The 14,571-nt window shown below is 37.2% G+C and overlaps 1 protein-coding gene across 1 annotated transcript; it reads left to right on the top strand.

The window, feature by feature from the left end:
- Window positions 1–371: 371 nt before the first annotated feature.
- LOC116521640 (vomeronasal type-2 receptor 26-like) lies at window positions 372–14,164 on the top strand. The gene is made up of 4 exons (XM_032236300.1): window positions 372–602; window positions 4,024–4,251; window positions 12,273–12,399; window positions 13,242–14,164. Exons 1-4 carry the CDS (start codon window positions 372–374, stop codon window positions 14,162–14,164), a joined length of 1,509 nt encoding a protein of 502 aa, XP_032092191.1.
- Window positions 14,165–14,571: the final 407 nt, after the last annotated feature.

Genomic DNA, 14,571 nt, shown 5'->3' with positions numbered 1-14,571 from the left:
TCTGGTTTCCCTATTAACTTTGCTTGTCAGAAGGTCCCAAAAAGTGATCATGTGATCCCAGAACACTGCAACTGCCATAAATGTGAATCAGTTGCCATGCATCCAAATATAAATCAGGTGACCAAGGGGATGTGGTAATGGTTCTAAGTGTGAGAAATGGTCATAAATCACTTTTTTCAGTGCCATTGTAACTTTGTATGGTCTGTTGTAAGCTGAGGACTTCCTGTACTCATTCAAGCAGACAAATACATCATTTGAGGTGTGGAGAAAAACATTAATATTGTAGAACTAAATTAAATTCTTCTTGCAGGCCATTGCCTAAAAACTTACAGCATGTCCTAGCCTTCAGTTTTGCCATTCAGGAGATCAACATGAATGACGACTTGTTACCCAACATCACATTGGTCTCCAAGATACATGAGAATGGTTTTCAGGCAATGAAAGCCTCTCGAAACCTCTTGGATCTCTTCTTTCTTGAAAGCTACTGTCCCTTCAATTACAGAAAGGGAAAGGACCAAAACATCATGGCTGTCATTGGTGATCTTCCTTCCCAGAACACCATCCAGATAGCCAACATATTAAATGCCTACAAAATTCCACAGGTAAGGATCTGGGCTCACATAAATGCTCAAGAATGAAGAGGAAAAGGTGGTAGTTAAAAAAAACTATAGGAGGACCAAAATTGAGGGTAATCTCTCAAAAGCAGATCAAGTTTTTATTTGTTTATTTTGTCAGAGAAATGCAATGCATCAATTACTTTTGCAACAGGAGTAATTCTTAATAAGCACAAACATTACATTTGATATGTAAGAAATGGTGTAACTGTCCTTCTTGCTATCTTGATTCTTCTCCTTCTCTTTCTCCTTCTCCTTCCCCTTCCCCTTCCCCTCCTCCTCCTGCTCCTCCTCCTCCTGCTCCTCCTCCTCCTCCTCTTCCTCCTTCTCAGTGTCAAGCTTAGACATTATTAACTGATATTGTAGCAGTGTGTCTGATATAAAGTGATGAATGGAAAACTAATGAAGGTCTTATAGCAAAAGCTATAAGGAAAGACTTGTTGATCCCCAGATTTAATATTTAAGTCTCCCTTCAGGATTTTTGATTAAAATAAGGTCCAAAAGAAATGTACTTCCTTCCTTCTTGTTGACATATCTGCAAAAACAGTACCTAGTCTAAAAGCACATCATTATTATTCCCACTCTGCAGCTCTGTTTTGGCACTTTTGACCTGGCATTGAGTGATAAACAGCAGTTTCCTTCTTTCTTTTGGATGACTCCAAATGAAAACCTCCAGTATGCTGGGATTATTCAGCTCTTGAAATATTTTGGATGGAATTGGATTGATCTCCTCATTCCAGAAGACGCCACTGGAGAGAAATTTCTCAGAATTCTGAGACCAAAATTCATCCAGAGTGACATTTGCATTTCTTTAATTCAGTTTGTTCCAAGAGTGACCACTTATAACCCCAGTTTCATACGGAAGAGTAATCTAAGTAACATAGGACGTCTCCTGTGGTATAGTAAAACCAATGTAAAACTTGTTTATGGGGACATGGAATCTATAGAAGGTTTACGAATAATTCTTGAAAGCTATGAAATTCGTAGCAGATGCCCAATAGAGAGGGTTTGGATCATAAGTGCTCTCTGGGATGTCACATCTGTCTTTGAGTCAAAGAAATTCACCACGTTGTCCTTCAATGGCAGCTTGTCTTTTGCTCTACACACAAATAGGGTTCCAGGCTTTCAAGAGTACCTGGAGAACCTAAATCCATATCACTCTAAAGTGCCTTTGCTACCTGTGTTCTGGGGTGCCGCATTTATCTGTTCATTTCCAATAAGCAGTATACTTGCACCAGGCCAAAGAAAATGCACTGGGAAAGAGGATTTGGGGAGTCTCCCTGGAACTGTCTTTGAAATGGAGATGTCTGGCCAGAGCTACAGTATTTACAATGCTGTGTATGCTGTAGCACATGGTCTCCATGCTATATATTCATCCAGAGCCAAGCAGAAGACAAAAGGCAATGAAGAGAAGTGGAATTTTTTGAAAATCCAACCTTGGCAGGTGAGTTACATTGCCTTTGAATGGGAATGTAGCCAAAATAATATAGTTATTTAATGTTTACAAAATTCACAAAGTATACTTTTATGAATGAAGACAAATATACTTGTCCCAGGATAATGATGAGAGATTGAATCCGGGTCGGTCAATGGCACAAGAGATTTACTCATCCGAGTTTCCAGACTCATGCTGGAATCCATCTTCAGGATATTTATCTCTACTGAAATACATGCTTTGGGCTGTTTGATTTATTTTTTTTGAACAATTATTTTTATTTTTTAACAATTTAAAAGATAAAAATTCAATATCTAGATAAAAAGTGTGTTTGCGGATTCATTCCTTGATTAACTTTTCCAGAATCTTCCCAGGTATTGAGGTCAGGCTGATAGATCTGTAGTTTGCTGGATTTATCTTTTACCCCTTTTTTGAAGATGGGAACTACATCAGCTATTTTCCAGTTCTCTGGTAGTTCCCCACTACTCCAGGACCTTCGAAAGATATAGTTCAATGAGATCATGTCTGCCAGTTCCTTCAGAATCTTGGGATTTAATCCATCTGGTTCTGATGATTTGAATTCATCTAAGGCGGACAGGTGATCTCTTACCATTTTCTTGTCTATTTTGAGTTCTATTCCTGATATGTTTTTCATAGTTCTGTTTTTGATAGGTTGAAGTGTTTTTTTCCTTTTGTGTAAAGCCAGATGCAAAAAATGAATTAAGCAGTTCCTCTTTCTCTCCGAAGCTCATCATCTTCCTGCCATTTTCTCCCACTGGTAGACCAATTGTTTCCTTGACTTTTTTCTTGTTTTTTACGTGTTAAAAGAAGGGTTTTTTGGCATAAGACTTTGAGCCTTAGCTTTGCTTATTTCATATTTGCAGCCATATTTGTTGATATTTTGCCTTAATTGGGTGCCCCGCTTTCCACTTTTTATACTTGTTCTTTTTGTCTTTCAAATTTATAATTTTAGTTGTGTAGAGGCTTCATGGTATTCTCTGAAAATGCTTAATCCTTGTGGAAATTTAGATTTTTATTTACAGATATTATGTTAGACATAGGGAAGTAATCTTTTCCCAGAGGCGTTCTCCTTCCTTTCCAATCTTCAATCCCCCAAAACTCTCAAATCCAATAAAAGACTACAATTTTGCAACATTTTGAACTTGAGTAGCAGAAGAAAAATTCACCAAAGTAGACAGAAGGAAGAATTTTGCAAAATAATAATAATAATTGATGATATGAAAGGCAAGGGTAGGATAGAATGACAAAACTTGTCTTTCTCTAAGATATGTTTGGTGTAGGCATTTTCTGTCCTATGCCTGAAGAAAAGTTGATTTAATATATCAAGGTCATCATTGAAATTCTTAGTCATGTTTTATTAAGTAGAACTCCAATAAATACGTTTTCTTGGGTTATCCATTATATATATCAGGCTTGGCACAATGAAGAGGGAGTCAAGATATTCTCTAAAGCACTTGAAGGCAGGACAAGACGCAATGGATGGAAAACAATCAAATAGAAAACCAACCTAGAACCAAGGAGAAATTTCTTGATAGTTAGAACAATTAATCAATGGAATGACTTGCTTCCAGAAGTTGTGGGTGTGCTAACACTGGATGATTTTAAGAAGAGTTTGGATAACTATTTTTCTGAAATGGTACAAGGTTGGACAAGAAGAGTAGAAAATATCTAAGTTCCCTTCCAACTCTTTTATTCTATTATTCTGTAATATTTCTTAGCAATTGTTTTTATCCCTCATGAAGTACAAATAAGCAATATATATACAAAAATATCTTAAACATAAAAATATGAATATAGTCCTGCAAAACAGAATTATGCCATTGGAACATAAAAAATATTATCAACTCAAATTTTGATTATTCATTAAAAACTGGTTGAGCACCTTTTGATAAATCCCATATTGTATTGCCTGCTATTGACACCAATTTCTCACTTGTCTCTCTTATCTTTCAGCTTCGTTTATTTCTGAAAAACCTCCATTTCAACAATAGTGTTGGGGAAGAAATAGCTTTCAATGAGAACGGAAACCTGGCAGCAGCATACGATATCATCAACTTGATTACTTTCCCCAATCAATCCTTTCAGAAGGTCCAAGTTGGACATATTGAACCTCAGAGTCCTCAAAAGGAAGACTTCACCATAAATACAACTGTCATTGTATGGAACCCCAAATTTAAGCAGGTGAGTTAAACAAACCAAATAAAACATGGGGATATTTTCTCAAATTTCTAGAATTTTAAACCAGTAATCTTAGAGTAGTTCCAAGATCATTCGATATCTTCTTTTTTTTTTTATGTTCAAAAATTTTATTTTCTTTTAAAACAAACATTTCATCATTCCTCAATCAGTAAGACATCGGAGTACAATTTTTTGTGTGTCAAAATAGTTCTAGTTTACCACCAAATTCTTGTCTAGCCTAATGTATACCTCTCCCTCCCTCCACCCTCCCCCCAACCCCTCTCCTCCTCCCCCCCCCGACTTCCCAGAACCCATACACGGTATGGATTTTTAACAAACACAGTCTAAAATCTATTGAGAAAAAAGAAATAAAGAAATTAATGACATCTCTACATTGATCTTAGCTTCTTCTTGCTAAGCTAACTTTAAACAATTTAAATCATTTCTGATCTTAAACATAGGCTAACTGGAATTTCTTGGTCCCGTATTTATTTTGTATATTGTCAATCCATTTTTTCCAGTCTATATCTCTCATTTGAGTGATCTTTAAGATCTGCCGATATTTTAGCCATCTCGGCTAAGTTTGTGACTTTCAATGTCCATTCTTGAGTTGTAGGCAAGTCTTCCTTCTTCCAGTATTGTGCCACCAACAGTCTTGCTGCCGTTATTAGGTGCAGAATCAAGTTAGTCTCTACCACTGTAAAGTCAGTACATATACCTAGTAAGAATAACTGAGGAATAAACTTTATCCTTCTTTTAAAGATATTTTGCATAATCCACCATATTTTTATCCAGAATGCCTTAACCTTTTGGCAGGTCCACCATATATGATAATATGTAACATCGAGAGAACCACACCTCCAACATTTAGGCTGTACATTCGGATACATAGAAGCCAGCTTTTTAGGATCTAAATGTCATCTATAGAACATCTTATAAAAATTTCTCTCAGGTTTTGAGCTTGTGTGAATTTCACATTTGTTACCCAGATTCTTTCCCATGTATCCTACATTATTGGTTCTTCAATATTTTGACCCCACTTTATCATACAATCTTTAACTAATTCTGTTTCCGAATCCATCTGTATTAATACATTATATATCCTCTTTATATGCATTAAGCTTTGATCTCTTATTTGTTTAAACAAATTATCTTCAGCTTGGATAAAACCAATTTTTTGATCTATTTTCCACCTGGCCTGTAATTGCCCATACTGGAACCATGTTTGAACTACCTTCTCCTCTTTTAATACCTCTAAAGATTTTAGTTGTAGTACCCCCCTTTCCAAAATGAGAAGCTGTCTATAGGTAGTTCTATCCTGTTTTTGTGCTATGTTCATATTTTCAATTGCATGTCTAGGAATTGCCCACATGGGTATCTTGTCATTTAATTTATATTGGTATTTTTTCCAGACCCGCAGTAAAGCATTTCTTAAAATATGACTTTTAAACTTCTTATCCAATTTTTTGTTGAATAACAGGTAAGCATGCCAACCATATACCAGATTGTGTCCCTCGATATTCAGTATTCTATCATTAGTTAAATGAGTCCAATCACTAATTACAGATAGTGCCACTGCATCATAATATAATTTTAGGTTAGGTAATTTCAAGCCTTCTCTCTCACGTACATCTTGCATTATTTTCATCTTGCATTATTTACCCTTGGCTTCTTTCCTGCCCATACAAATTTGTTGATACCCTTCTGCCATTCTAAAAGATTCACATCTTTTTTAAGTATAGGTAACATTTGGAAGAGAAATAAAAATTTTGGTAAAATGTTCATTTTCACTGCTGCTATCCTACCCAGCAAAGATAAGTACAATTTCTCCCATTTTTTCATCTCTATCTGTATACTATGCCAAAGTGGTTCATAATTATGCTTATATAATTTCCCGTTTGAGGTTAAAATGTTGACTCCAAGACATTTGACTTTTTTGACTACCTCACATCCTAGCATCCCTTCTAGTTCTTCCTTTTGTTTAGTATTCATATTTATAGCTAATATTTTGGTTTTTCCTAAATTTATTTTAAAACCAGATACTTGACCATATTGATTAATCATATTCATTAAAACCATACTGGATTCCTGAGATTGTTCCAATATTATGACCAAATCATCCGCAAAAGCGCGCACTCTGTATTCTTGCTACCTAATCTTGATCCCTTTTAGACCATCCAAGCCCCGTATTTTATTCAACAATACTTCCAAAGTTATAATAAACAATAGCGGGGACAAATATAGCAATAGCAGTAGACTTATATACCGCTTCATAGGGCTTTCAGCCCTCTCTAAGCGGTTTACAGAGAGTCAGCATATTGCCCCCAACAATCTGGGTCCTCAGACAAAGGGACAAAGGACAGCCCTGTCTTGTACCTTTTCCAATTTGAAAAGAGTCTGTTAAACTTCCATTGACTATAATTTGTGGTGTTTGCTGTTGGTATATTGCTTTAATTGACTGTAAAAAATTATCTCCTATCTGCATTTTTTGCAATATCTTCAACAGAAATTGCCAGTTAACTCGATCAAAGGCCTTCTCAGCATCCAAGAATATAAACGCAGCAGGGATCTGGTTGTTCTTTCCCAAATATTCTTATGCATTAATAATTAATCTGACATTACTTTTCATCTGTCTCCCCTGTATAAAACCTGTTTGGTCCGTGTGTATCAATTGTTGAATAACCAGCATTAACCTATTTGCTAGTATTTTAGTAAAAATTTTGTAATCTACATTAAGTAATGAGATAGGTCTATAATTTTTTGGTTGGGTAGTATCTTGATCTTCTTTGGGTATCAAAGATATAAATGCTCTCTTCCAAGATGGAGGCACTTTACCTTCCGTTTGAATCATATTAAATAATTCTCTAAGAGGTTCTACCATTTCTAACTGTAAATTTTTATAGTAAACCGCTGTCAAACCGTCTGTACCTGGTGCTTTCCCTAACTTTAATTGCTTAATTACCTGCAAAATTTCCCTCGAGGTTATTGGTTGATTCAATTTTTGCCTGTGCTCTTCTCTAACTGAAGGTATTTTCTCTTTATCTAAATATTTGTCTATATCTAGACCATTAATTTTATCCCCTTTATACAATTCTGTAAAAAATTCCCGAAATGCCTTTTGAATCTCTTCCTGTTGAAACACCTCCTTCCCTCTATAAATCAGTTTAGATATATTTCGAGTTTTCCTTTTTTTCCTAATCTGATAAGCTAACCATCTGCCAGGTTTGTTTGCATTACAAAAAGTATTGTGTTTTGCATATAATAAATTAGTAGCTACCTGGTCAGAGATCAACATGTCAAATTGAGATTTTAATATGGTGATAGCTTCCTTAAACTTTGTATCGCTTGGATTCATTGTTAATTCCAACTCTTTTCTCTTAATTTCCTCTTCCAATTCTGTTCGTTTTAGCCCTCGTTTATATCTATGTGTTTTATTTATATTCATCAGCACTCCTCTCATATACGCTTTGCTTGCATCCCATACGAATTCCATAGATGTACCCTTATTCATATTCAAAACAAAATATTCAGATAACAATTTTTTACAATCATTAATATACTTTTCATATCTAAATAAGTTTTCATTCAATCTCCAAGACCTTCTTGCCTGCACTACCCTTCCCAATTCCATCCAAACTGGGTTATGATCCGAAAGGATCCTAGCCGCAATCTTTGTCTTCTTGACCCTAGAAAGCAAATCATTAGTGATTAGTATAAAATCAATCCTTGAAAGGGATTGATGTCTATCAGAGAAGAAAGTGAAATCATATTCCTCTGTGTTTCTTTCTCGCCAAATATCTCTCAATTCAAAGTCATCCATCATGTCAAAAAAAGGTTTGGGTAGCTTTGCTCGCATCTTAGTATTTGGGCGAGAAGTATTCTTATCACTCTTAGTGTCTATCACACCATTCCAATCACCCAATAGTATACAGGACCTATAGTCCCACTGTACTAATTTGGCATGAAGATTTCTATAGAATCCATCTTGTTGTTGATTAGGAGCATAAATTCCCAAAAGTAATGTCTTTTTATATCTTGCGAAGGGATCTGCTTCAATTAATTCAGCTTTCATGTCTTTTCTTAAGTATACAACTATACCACTCTTCTTTTCCATAGCAGAAGCTATGAAATGTTGACCAAGTTTTGAGTTAATCAGATATTTTTGATCAGTTGATTTGATATGAGTTTCTTGCAAACAAATTATGTCATTCTTAAACTGTTTGAGATAGTGAAGTATTTTCTTTCTCTTCTGTGGAGAATTCAATCCATTGACATTCCATGTTAAGATCTTAGTTGTCGCCTTTGGTTAGCTGAAGCTTTTTTAGAGCTTCCTGCATGGCCTGTTTAACCTTAGGCCTAGCTCCTCCCACTGCTTCCAGACTTGTTGTTGTAGCTCCTTGATCGATGGCCGGTGATTGTTGAGGTTGTTGCCTTTTAGCTTGTTTCTCCATTCGTCTAGTAATCATACGGCTAGGTCTTTGTTCCATGATACCTTGCGCTTCTAGAAGAGAGAGATGCTCCATCTTATCTGATAGTTGTGTAGTTTGCTGTTTGTCCTGTCCTTCTTGTGGTCTTTCTCCAGATCCAGATGATGCAGGATATCCAGCCTTCAAAATATTATGGTAAAAATCTCGGGCTTTCCATACAGAGTTGAGGCGATATCTTTGCCTATCAAATGTAAGTATAATACCAAATGGTGCGTCCCATCTATACTATATCTGATGGTTTCTGAGTTCTTCAACTAAAAAAGCGTAGTCTCTCCTGGCTCTTAACATTTGAGGTGGTATCTCTTTCAAAACAATCAGGTCTTGACCGCCAATTTGGAGCTTAGTGTTATAAGACTCTTGTAGTATCATGTTTCTGAGCTCTCTTGTAGTGAAGTATATAACAATGTCTCGAGGAAGCTGTTTCTGCTTTGCCACCCAGGAGTTAACGTGATAAATTTTGTCGATCTGCCAGTTGTTCTTAGTCCCTGGTCTTCCCACCAGGCGGTCAAAGGCTTCTGATAGGATCTGTTTCAGGTTCTCCTGTTTCTCCTCAGGCAGCCCCCTTACTCTTAATGCCAGTTCCATTTGTCTGTACTGTATCATAATAATTTCTTTTTCAGCATTTTCAACTTTTTGTTCCACCACCTCTGTTTTCAATGTCAAGTTGGTATTAGCCTCATTAAGATCCTCTAGACTATCTTCAATTCCGGAAACATGTTCTGTCAATACAGTTACAAGTCCCAGAATTTCATCTTTAATTTTAACAACCCTGGCATCGATTTTATCAGACAACTCCTGTTTAAGTTGTTTTATTTCCCCTTTTATTTCTTTTATTTCTTCTTTTCCCTCCTGTTTTATCTCCTGTTTTATCTCCTCTTTAAGATCTCTAAGTTTATCTTCCATTTTAATTGTCTGAGCGTTGAGAGCCACACTTAATTCACTCAAGAAGAATTCTTTCGTTAACAAATCTCCAGCAGGGGGTGTAGGGAGCAGAGGCTGCAACCTTGTGCCAGGCACTGGGGATGGGCCCCTGGGAATAGAGGGCGACGGTTTCAGATTAGGATTTGATTTTGAGGCCATTCCAAATTTTATCTTCCAGCAGTTAATAAAACTCTACTGGCTGACTGTGCAGCTATAAGAAAAGATGCTGAATTTCTCCCTTTGTTTTGAAATTTGAGGCTTGACAAAGCTTTACCAAGGATTTCAGAAAATAAGCATTGTAACAAGACAGTTCAGCAGATTCATCACCATTTAATTTCCAGATAAGCAAGATTAATGAGAGAAAGGAAGTCTTGTAAAAATGAAACTAATTAAAAAGTTTCTGCTGGCCGATTGTGAGGCAGGGTGATAAGACACTCCTTTGAAGTTTTAGAACTCTGTAGCGTTTAACAAGGAGATTAAGAAAATAATCATTGTTACAGGAGAATCCAGCCAGCTTGGCACCATTTTAAAAGCCACTAAGTAAATAGATTTTCAGAAGAAGATCTTGTAAAAGAAAAAGAGAAGCTAGGATCTTGGTAAACAATTAATGTCCTCGTAAACAGATTCAGCTCGTATTAAAATCAAATAAATCAAAGCTGTGAACTGAGTGGGAGAGATCTTACTTTGTACTGCACAAGGCAGTTTGAAGTTCCCAGCACGGATGCCGTTCTGCCTTGGGCTGGCCCCCCTCTCTCTGCAGACACAGAAGCTGCAAAAATTGAAGGGCATTTGCCACAAAACTATATCTTCTTCCCTTCTTGCCTGAAGGATAAGAAACCTGTTAAGACGTCAGATAGATGATCATCTAAATAGATACGTGACCAGGAATTCGGGGGCAGCTATTTTAAGCTGCCACCATCAGCAAGCTCCTCCCAGGAAGCCCGATCATTCGATATCTTCTTAATGATGTTAGAACACTCTTGTATTCTGGAAAAATGAAGAAGTTCTCAAATGTACATTACACTTTCAGATTGTAGGGAAAGGGAGCTCTGATCACTGGGGTTATGGACCCTCTGGGTTTAGGAACTTCTTCAGAGCTTAGTGAAGTGGAAGATTCAGCTTTTGAAAGGTAACATTGAATGGATGATTTACCTTTCTCCTTTAAAATAATATATGAAAAATTACAGTTACATTAATAAAAACAAAAAGGGAAAGATTTTATATATATAGAGAGAAGATAGATAGATAGATAGATAGATAGATAGATAGATAGATAGATAGATAGATAGATAGATGGATGGATGGATGGATGGATGGATGGATGGATGGATGGATGGATGATAGAAAGATAAATAGATAGATAGATGATTGATATATATATATGATAGATAGATAGATAGATAGATAGATAGATAGATAGATAGATAATTGATAGATAAATGACAGATAGACAGATAGACAGATAGACAGATGGATGGATGGATGGATGGATAGATGGATAGATGAATGCATGCATGCATGCATGGACGGAGGGAGGGAGGGAGGGAGGAATGGAGGGATGGAGGGATGGATGTTTGATATATAGAAGATAGACAGACAGACAGACAGACAGACTTCCCACTGATGAGTTTATCTGAGTTTGTAGTCAATGTTTGAATCAACTGAGGCACAAAGTCATCACAACTATTTTCCATTTCAGTCTAACATAAACATCTCATTTCCCTGGAGCTTCACAGGAAATATTTTTCTTGCCACTATCTCCTTTTGCTTCCCATTGCCAAATCAAAAATCCGGGGAAGCTTCTAGCCATTTAGAGATTCAGTGGGTTTTTTCTCTTCTTTTTCTCAGAAAACTAAATAACTTTTCAGCAGGCACTAGTGCTTATGTGTTTTGAAATGCAGGCAAGATTGGACTATTGTGTTATCCCATTTTATTGTTCGTCACAGAATACTAAAGATGGACTGTGGACATATACCAAAGTTGGCATCACCCAAGTCCTGTGCTCACCACACTTGCAACACTCTTAATTGTCTGGTGGTTTTTTCATAATTGAGTATGTTCAAAAAAAGGGAGGCAACTGAAGCTGGACAATCTCTTTGCCTTGCTTGATCCATCCTGTGCAATGAAATTTGGGAAACCACCCTTGAGTGGCAACATAACACAGAAATAATTGGAAAAGGATACCAAATGCTAAACAGGAATATTTTTGCTGTCAGCTCAGCAGTTTCAACACTCTTTCCCATACATCACAAATTTATTTTGGATTTTCATATTACTATTCAAATTTAAAACAGCTCATTAAGGTCATGAGAAACATACTCTTTCATGATCCTCTTTAGGACATCTCAAGTTTCTTTATGTAATGTGAAGAGGTGTCCGAATTTGGATTTGTCTTCAAATTTTCAATAGCAGTTCAAAGACTTTTCAGATTTTAACTGCTCCTCTGACTGAGTCTAGCAATCAGTCCTAGGAATTCAAAATTTTGCATTCTTAGAAATTACAAGAATCTGATTGTGGGGGAGGATTGGATTCATTTAAAGAGAATGACTGCTGACTGATTGGTTCAAAGCTTGATTCTAATCTATTTTAATGTCTTCCTCTGGCCATTCTCATTAGACACCACCTTCTGCCACCTGTGTAGAAAGCTGCCATCCTGGGTACCGGAAATTGATTGAGAAGGGAAAACAGGTTTGCTGCTATGACTGTGTCAAGTGTTCAGAGGGAAGCATTTCCACCATGGTTGGTAAGAAAAAAAGATCTGTGTTTCTTTAAAAATACATTTTGTTCTAACCAAGTTTGGGTTATTGAATGTACCATATTTTTCAGAGTATAAGACACACCATTTCCCCCCACAAGAGGGTGAAAATCTGGGTCCATCTTATACATTGAATACAGGGTTTTTGGCCTCCAGAAACCCCACCCCTCTTTCACAAAAATGGATGTGCAGAGCATTTGGGAGGCTTGCAAAATGCTCCTGGGGACTGGGGAGGGCAAACACAAGTGAAAAGTGGGCTGGTTTTTGCTCATTCTCCGCCCCCCTGCCAGCCCCCAGGAGCACTCTACAAGTCTCCTAAAAGCTATGCATGCTCCTTTTTTGGCAAAAAAAAAAAAAACCCTGGGTCATTTTTCGCTTGTTTTTGCAAAAAAAAAAAAAATACAGCCACAGGATCACTTTGCAACCCTCTCAAACTCTCTGCATTCCTTATTTTCTTACAAAAAAATGAGGTATGCATAGGTTTGCGAGGACTGCACAGTGCAAAAATAAAATTTTTAGTTCACCTCTTAAAAATCTTATACTCCCAAAAATACGGTGGTTTTACAGAAAAGCATGGATTGATTGGGATCTCTCACCACCCTTGTTCTCTTTCTTCTTTTTTAAGTAAAAACATTTCTTTATTTAATTCTGTAATCTCTTGTTCAGGAAATGTAGTCTATTGAATAAAAATAAACTTTAAAAGGATTTTCTTAAAGCAAAATTTTTAAGAGGTTTATTGTCTCCCAAAATAACTTCAGGATGGAATAATTTTTAAGAACTTAATTCTATTCAATGTGTAGACTTTTTAGAGCGTTTATTTATGGTTTCAGATTCCAACCAATGTGCGAGTTGTCCCGCAGAGCAATATCCAAATGAGAAACACCATCAATGTATTCCCAAAATTATCACCTACTTATCCTACAAAGAAGTCCTGGGAGAAGTCCTGACTGGGTTTGCTGTTTCTTTTGTTGTCATCACAATTGCGGTGATGGGGACATTCATCTTCCACCAGAACACTCCCATCGTCAAAGCCAACAATTGGGATATCACCTGCACCCTGCTTGTCTCGCTCCTGCTGTGTTTTCTTTGCTCCTTCCTCTTCCTCGGATGTCCAGGGAAAGTCACATGTCTGCTCCGGCAAGCAGTTTTTGGAGTGGTCTTCTCCATTGCAGTGTCTTGTGTGTTAGCCAAAACCATCACTGTGGTTCTGGCCTTCATGGCCACAAAGCCAGGGAACCGCATGAGGTGGTGGGTGGGGAAAAGGCTGTCTGTCTCAGTCATTGTTTTTTGCTCTCTTATTCAAACAAGCATCTGTGCTGCCTGGTGGACCATTTCTCCTCCTTTCCCAGAGTTGGACATGCATTCCCAGCTGGATGAGATCTTAGTGCAATGCAACGAAGGCTCGGAGATCATGTTTTACCTTGTGCTGGGCTACATGTGGCTTCTGGCCCTCATCAGCTTCACAGTGGCCTTCTTTGCCCGGAAGTTGCCCGACACTTTCAATGAAGCCAAGCTCATCACCTTCAGCATGCTGGTCTTCTGCAGTGTTTGGGTGTCCTTTGTGCCCACGTACTTGAGCACCAAGGGGAAATCCATGGTGGCTGTGGAAGTCTTCTCTATCTTGGCCTCAAGTGGTGGATTACTAGGTTGCATTTTCCTGCCCAAGTGCTACATTATCATACTGAGGCCAGAGCTGAATACGAGAGAACAGCTAGTTAGGAAAAAGAATGGTGTGATTTCAAGAGCAACATGAATGATGGCTGAATTCTATGATGCTATAAAAAGAACATGACAATAATTGGCCAAAGAATTTGGCCAATTATTGGCCAATGTCTTCTCCCATTTTTTAATAGCAATAACATTTAGATGTGTATACTGCCCCATAGTGCTTTATAGCATTGTCTGGGTGGTTTACTAGTAAGTATTATTTGCATACTGCACCCAAAATCTGGGTCCATCCTTCCATTCTTGGAAGTATGGAAGGCTGAGTCAACCTTGAGTGCCTTCAGGATTGAAGTCAAGGCTTTGGGCAGAGTTTAAAGGCAAATTTGCTCTTACTGTGCCCCCTGGGTTCTTAATGTAAGAAACTTCACAAATACACAATATCAAGGAGAAAAAAATGTACACAACATTTTCAAGATGAAACTTCTTTGTTCAGAA

This window comes from Thamnophis elegans, chromosome Z (assembly GCF_009769535.1).
Source record: "Thamnophis elegans isolate rThaEle1 chromosome Z, rThaEle1.pri, whole genome shotgun sequence".
Taxonomy (NCBI): Eukaryota; Metazoa; Chordata; class Lepidosauria; order Squamata; family Colubridae; genus Thamnophis; species Thamnophis elegans.
This window is presented reverse-complemented; position numbering and strand designations above follow the sequence as displayed.

Excerpts from the sequence above, each read along its gene's own strand:
- LOC116521640 (XM_032236300.1), top strand. The coding sequence starts at position 372 with ATGAATGACGACTTGTTACCCAACATCACATTGGTCTCCAAGATACAT. Across the intron at positions 603-4,023 it reads ATGCCTACAAAATTCCACAG|CTTCGTTTATTTCTGAAAAA; the intron begins GTAAGGATCTGG and ends CTTATCTTTCAG. Across the intron at positions 4,252-12,272 it reads GGAACCCCAAATTTAAGCAG|ACACCACCTTCTGCCACCTG; the intron begins GTGAGTTAAACA and ends CATTCTCATTAG.